At 36.6% G+C, this 6,461-nt stretch overlaps 1 protein-coding gene across 1 annotated transcript; it reads left to right on the top strand.

The window, feature by feature from the left end:
• The first annotated feature begins 947 nt into the window (after positions 1-947).
• On the top strand, positions 948-4,672 carry LOC784535 (G protein-coupled receptor 141-like). The gene is made up of 2 exons (XM_002686784.6): positions 948-1,307; positions 3,692-4,672. The coding sequence occupies exon 2, from the start codon at positions 3,726-3,728 to the stop codon at positions 4,605-4,607; it is 882 nt and encodes a 293-aa protein (XP_002686830.1). The 5' UTR covers positions 948-1,307; positions 3,692-3,725; the 3' UTR covers positions 4,608-4,672.
• The last annotated feature ends 1,789 nt before the right edge of the window (positions 4,673-6,461 follow it).

Consider the following 6,461-nt stretch of genomic DNA (forward strand, 5'->3'; position numbering starts at 1 on the left):
ATCCTAAATATAGCATAGTTTCTATGGGAACATACTTTATCTTGAAGATTCCAAGAAACACATTTTATCTGAAAAATGAGACCTGCCAGATAAAATGTGAAAATCCAGGCTCACAATCCAGATTTTCTATTTTCAAAATAATATGATTTAAGAAGAGATGTTTAAAATGGATTGAAAAATTGGCTCCATGAGAAATCTTTCTGAGTTGAATTGGTACAGATCTGCTTTTGACTGTAAGAGTTGGAAATCTCATCTTTTATTGTTTTTCTTGAAATAATCAAGCACATGACTCTATTATGTTTAGATTCTATTGTTTTATATCTCTGTGGCAACAAACACTGTTGGGTGATCATCTAGCAGATGGCGTAGGTGGTGATGATATTCATTCTTTCCAAAGTAAATGAAAATTTTATCTGTTGTTACTGAAATGTAGGTCATAATGAGTTTGCTTTACAGGTTATTGAGTTTTGGGCCTTTTAAATACCTGTAGCTGAACAGTAATATGATTGGGGGCTGCATTTGCTTGTGAGTATCAAAGGCATGTTGGTTTCTTTCATCTTTAGGTGTACTAAACCCAATTTCCTTAAACTTACTCTTTGAGACCTTAAGACAGCTAAAGATGACTATGCAATTAGAAGTAAGTTGACTGGAAGTAAGAAGACTGATGGAAGAATATTTAAGACTTTTGAGAAAAACAAAACGAGCCCTCTTGTGGAAGTTACATCACCAGACGGTCAAGCTCCAAAGGAGTCATATCTCCAAATGGCAGTTATTGAGGGAAGGGAGTCTTTGGAAATTGAACACCAGAGAGATAAATAATTTGATCTTACTGCTGAGAATATGAAAGTCTCATAGGAAGTACTCCTCTCCATCATTCTTGTACTGAATATGAAACATGTTGGATATAATAAGTGCAATAAGGAACAGCACTGGGGGTGAAAAAAGCTCTAAATTGTTCATGCTAATAAGAAAAATTACTGTAAAGAAATAATGGATAGTGAAAATGAAAGTCCTAACTTAGGAAGAATGGTTTGAGTCTGTCTCACCACTACCTTTAGAGATAAACATCTGTTGGTGGCCCAGATGCTTTATCTGGACCCTTCATCTTGACAGTGTAACTTCGGAAGTTCTCAGCCTAAAGCTTGAGCTCTCCACCAGTCATTATCCATGACTTCCCTTAACTGTTGTTAGTGAAGACTTGTTTCTAGAAAACGATTCTTATTAACTGCTCTGATGTAGATCACCAACAAATGACCAGGTTGCCTTGAGTCTTCCATCAGCAGAAAATCATAAGAGGAAAAGAACAAGTAAGTAGTTTGGGTGGTCATTTAATGGTTTCTGCATGTGAAACAGAGCTAGAAATCTCAATGCTTAGTTTTTACAAGCAAAGAAATACTTAGAAATTTCCTGGGGTTGGCGGTTCTAAGGCTAAGGTCCTGAGAGAAAGGAAAAGGGATGATCCAACTCCTCTCTTTGCTAAAAATTTATCCCAATGCATTTGAATATTTATAGGGTGATTCTGAGAGATAACTTCAAAAGGGTGGAATTTTATTTTATGATATAGCTTTGTATACACTGTAGAAGGAGAAGTAGCATGGAGACTTTTAAGACCAAGTCCATGTCAGGGAATTTATTGGCTCTTTAGACATGGAATCTTTCTTACTTCTCATAACATTCTTACAAACTAGATCTCATTCCCATATTTGCGATTGAAGAGGCAACTTCAATGATAAGCGTATAAAAACCACTTAAACTGGTTGGACTTGATAGATTATTTAAGTTTTCCTTGCTTTAAAGTCATTTCAAACTTACATCTTGTCTCCTTAGACTGCAGGACTACTGACACTTTAAAATTTTAGTAGCTTTGTATTTGTTTTTCATAAGTCACATAAAACTATTTTGCTTCACACAAAAAGTATATAAGCATTATGTATTTTATGTATATGTACTTGGCTGGAGTGCATATTTCAGCATATAAAATTTAGATTGTTATGCAAAATATAATTATATTTCTAAGTTACAATAAAATCTTATTTGAGGGTAGTCAACCTGACAGGGCCAATGTAAATTTTTTCATAAACAAAGATTTAATTATTCTAAGAAGATTCCATGGTAGCAGAAGGAAAATTCTAAGAGACTAAGGTATTCACTGTGGAATAACTTCTCCCTCAGAAACATGCTCAAACTTCTTTTGGCCACATGGAGAGCAGATACATGAGGAAAATGGACACAGATCATTCCAGATGGGAAAGTTTGACTTATTGAAGCCTGGGTCTCATACAATCTAATCAAAGATCTGAAAAAGTTTTTTTTTAATTGTCAAATATTTATTATATACTTAATAACGCAACAACAATTTTATGTAACATAACTGTGTATCTGCCCCTATGTAGAGTAAGGAGAAAAAAGTAAATAATGTCTTTTTTGTCTTTGCTGTTTCACCTTAAGGATCATTACTTTGTGTAGCTCTCTCTCTTTTTTTTTATGTATATAGAGTTGTCTCAAACACACTGACTCATTTAAAATTTCAGTGATGTAGGCAGTATGTGAAGTGAAAGTCGCTTAGTCGTGTCCGACTCTTTGCAACCTCATGGACTATACTGTCCATGGAATTCTCTGTAGCCTCTCCCTTCTCCAGGGGATCTTTCGAACCTGAGGATAGAACCCAGGTGTCCTGCATTGCAGAAGAATTCTTTACCAGCTGAGCCACAAGGGAAGCCCGAGAATACTGGAGTGCGTAGCCTCCCCCTTCTCCAGCGGATCTTCCCAACCCAGGAATCGAACTGGGGTCTCCTGCACTGCAGGCGGATTCTTTACCAACTGAGCTATTGAAGGCAGTATGATCTTCTGTATTTCATAGCTAGAGTTCTGTGAGGCCAGATGACTTATGCATGCTCTAACAGTGAACAAATGACCAAGTGGCACTTAGGTATGGCAAAGCACATTGCCAAGCATTCTTGTCTTTCTGCTATACAATCACTGCCCCAGTACCTGAAAAACTTAAACGAAAACTAAACAGAACCTACCCTCAAACCCCAAATTTTTACCAAATGTAGCACACCAATCCAGGAAAGTTTCAGAGTTTGGAAGAAGAAAAGAGTGAAGGTAATATGTATATTATAGGCCACTTCTTCCTCAAAGCTGTTCACAGAAAATATTTTCAAGTGTCTGATATATCTTCTTACAACAATTTCATGTGACTTACATGATCTCTACAGTATCTCAAGCTGGATTTCCTGAAAATAGGAAGGATGGCCTTTGTATTATGGATCTGATATGGGATGTTTGCTGGGTACATACGGACCCTACCATCATTAAAACTTTATTTTGTTCATCATGATTTTTTTGCATTAGTTTTGATTCTAAAAAATATTGCATTAGACTGTTACTTATTTTGATGACTGAGTCTCTAGCCCTTCCTTAAATTTTATGCCAGAGAATAATATGTCTTATCCTCAGCCCTGTGCTGGTACGTGAATTTAGGCATTTCCGTGAACAGAATGCCTGACTGCCCAATGACAAGTTTTATATTTAATCTTATTTTTGTTATTTGGTTTCACTCTCTGTCTTTTCAGTATTTTTGAGTAATAAAGATGAGTCTCTGACAATATTTTTTGGGTACTCAGTTCATGGGCAGTTGCTGTGCAGTTTTAATATATCTACTCTAATTTTATAAAACTTTTAATTTAAGGACTTATGGCCTCCTAAGCATTTTGTGGTGAAAGATGGAGCTGACCAATGTGACCACCCTGTCAAACGCTTCGAACACAGACCTGAGTCGCTGTGACAGGCACTGCAGAGTGATTCTCATATCACTGTACAGTGTGGTTTTGCTGGGAGGCGCTGCAGGGGCCATTGCGATGTCTTATATGATGCTCAAAAGGAACAGCCAATCAATCGTCGCCACGATTGTTCTCAATATCATCGTGCTACACTCCATCCTCCTGTTCAGCCTTCCCTTCCGCCTCAGCTATTATGTCTTAGTTGTCTGGGAGTTTGGATCCTTCACCTGCCGATTGGTTAGCGGCATAATATATGGTCATATGTATTTCACCTTTGTTTTCTATGTGGCCATCATCATAAGTCGATTGCTCGTGTATTTTAAGAAACTCCAAACTCAGTTCCAAAAGTACCATGTGGTGGTTTTAAGCATTATTATTTGGCTGGTGGGCAGTGCAATTTTTTTGCCAATATTTTTTTTACAATATGGCACCAATCCAAGTTACTCAGAACAACAGTGTTTTGAGTTCTACAAAGACCTCAAACGCAAGGAGTTTATTATCTTGAACTACTCTATGATTGTCATTATGATGACAACAGTTGTGACCCTCTTTCTGATACAGATGTGGGTCATTGTTCAACTGGTAAAGGCTCTTTGGCCAGACATGTGGACCCATCAAGAGTACAGAGCTCAAATCAAGAGCTTCTTCTTCCTCCTCATAATAGTGGTTTGTTTTATACCCCATCATGCCTTCCGGATACACTTCATTCAACATTACTCAGAGACAGAAGATTCTGAGTTAGTTCGTTATAATGAAATTTTTGTTGCTTTAACTACAGCCTGTTGCCTGGATATGCTGTGTTTCGTAGGTGGTGTTATCCATTAAATACGCCTGTGTTACTTGCTTTGTTGATCAGTTTCTCACTATTGTAATAAAATAGTTTCAATTGAGTAGCTGCTTCCACAACTTCGAAAGTTTTCAAATTCTTGTTCTTAATCATCACCAAAATGATTTTTTCACAAAAAGGTATGAGGATTGATTTTTTTCCCTCTTCTCAGCGACCTGTTACTAGTTCTTCACTAACTGAATATGTTCAATTGCCTTAACTCTACACAAGTTGATCCCAACCATCCAGACTCAACCCCTATCTCTTTTTTTCTTGTAATATTTACTTCCACTATGCACAGCTATTGGCTTTCTCAATGTACTCTCTTCTTTGCATTTATTCTCACTGAGCTTTGATCCTAGAATGTTCTTCAAGGTCCAGAGAACCCAAAGATAAAGACTTTACAGAAGCCTTAACTTATTCAACTTATGGTCAACTTGTCAATGACTCTGTCTTGAAAATTACTGATATTTTACCATATTTGGAGGAAAGAATTAGCTCAGAAAGTCAAGAGACCTAGAGGAAATTCTTTCGGAATTGATGAGGCATTGTTGTGGTTTGATTCTGATTAAGATATAACAGACAGTCAGGAAGCTGAGATTACCTCCCAGAGCTCCCTTTCCAGACATGCAGCCATAAAGCAGGAAAAGAAATAGAAAAAGGTGGAAAACAACTGGACTTAGTCTAGGCATACTGGCAGACTGTATTAGAGCCATGCCTCCGAGACTGTGGGACTCTTCTGAAGCTTCTTTAAGACACCATATATAACCAGGAAGTGTTAAACAAAATCAGTCAGTGTCAGTTAAACTCAATAAAACAACCAAGACAACCAACTCAGATTCTACTTATCAAACACAGACATCGATAGATCCTTATGCTTTGCTTTGCTTATAATTATACTCCATAAAGAGGACTTACCACTTCTTCCCTCTCTAGTAAATTGGCCAGAGGCTTTAGTCTTGGCCAAGACAACTTCATGCCAGGGCGCTGAAGAATCTGGCAGGAAGTTCTGACTTGGCTCCATTACCCTTTTATCAAATATCCTTCCCACTCATTCTGGATTTTAGAGAGAAATGAAAAAAGTTCACCAAGAATTATAAATGTACATGCATCTTGAAACTGGCTTCTGAGTTTTCATTTCCTTGTGATTTTCTACTGGGTCTATCAGACAGAAAGTCAAGTAGATTACTGGAAAAGGAGGGAAAATTGTACCCCCTGTGCCAGACAGAAATTGTGCAGTACCTAAAGTTTACCATACTGTAAGGTCAATATCATAAACCTGTTATATGGAAACAATCTTTTTTTTTAATGCATTTACTTTTAAACAGTAGTCTTCAGAGTGGAGTGGGTACAATAATACCCACTTCAGAGTGGAGTGGGTACAATAATAATTTAGTGGAATGTAAAAAGAGTGGTAGAAATTTATTTTTATTTATTTTATATTAAAATATAGTTTATTGTACTGATATTCATAAAGGAACTTATCAGCAATGTATGGGTATAAACTATGTATAAATATTATTTAATGAGGATATATACATTTTTTTTTTTACTGATAAGGATGTAAGATCAAAATAATCTGAAATCCACTGTTCCTGAAGACTATTCAAGTAATGATAATATTCCCTGTCAAAATGTTTTTCTCTTAGAGATAAGACCATTCTTTCTTTAGTGAAAGTATCTTGATGAGATGTAATGAAATGTAACTATCAAGATAATATAGACAAGCATATGATATTACCATTGGATACCTAACAAATGTATTTGTACAGACCACCTATTATTGCCCTTGTCAAATTGTCTTATAAGTATGCTGCGGCTGCTGCTAAGTCGCTTCAGTCATGTCCGACTCT

This window comes from Bos taurus, chromosome 4 (assembly GCF_002263795.3).
Source record: "Bos taurus isolate L1 Dominette 01449 registration number 42190680 breed Hereford chromosome 4, ARS-UCD2.0, whole genome shotgun sequence".
In the NCBI taxonomy this organism is placed as follows: Eukaryota; Metazoa; Chordata; class Mammalia; order Artiodactyla; family Bovidae; genus Bos; species Bos taurus.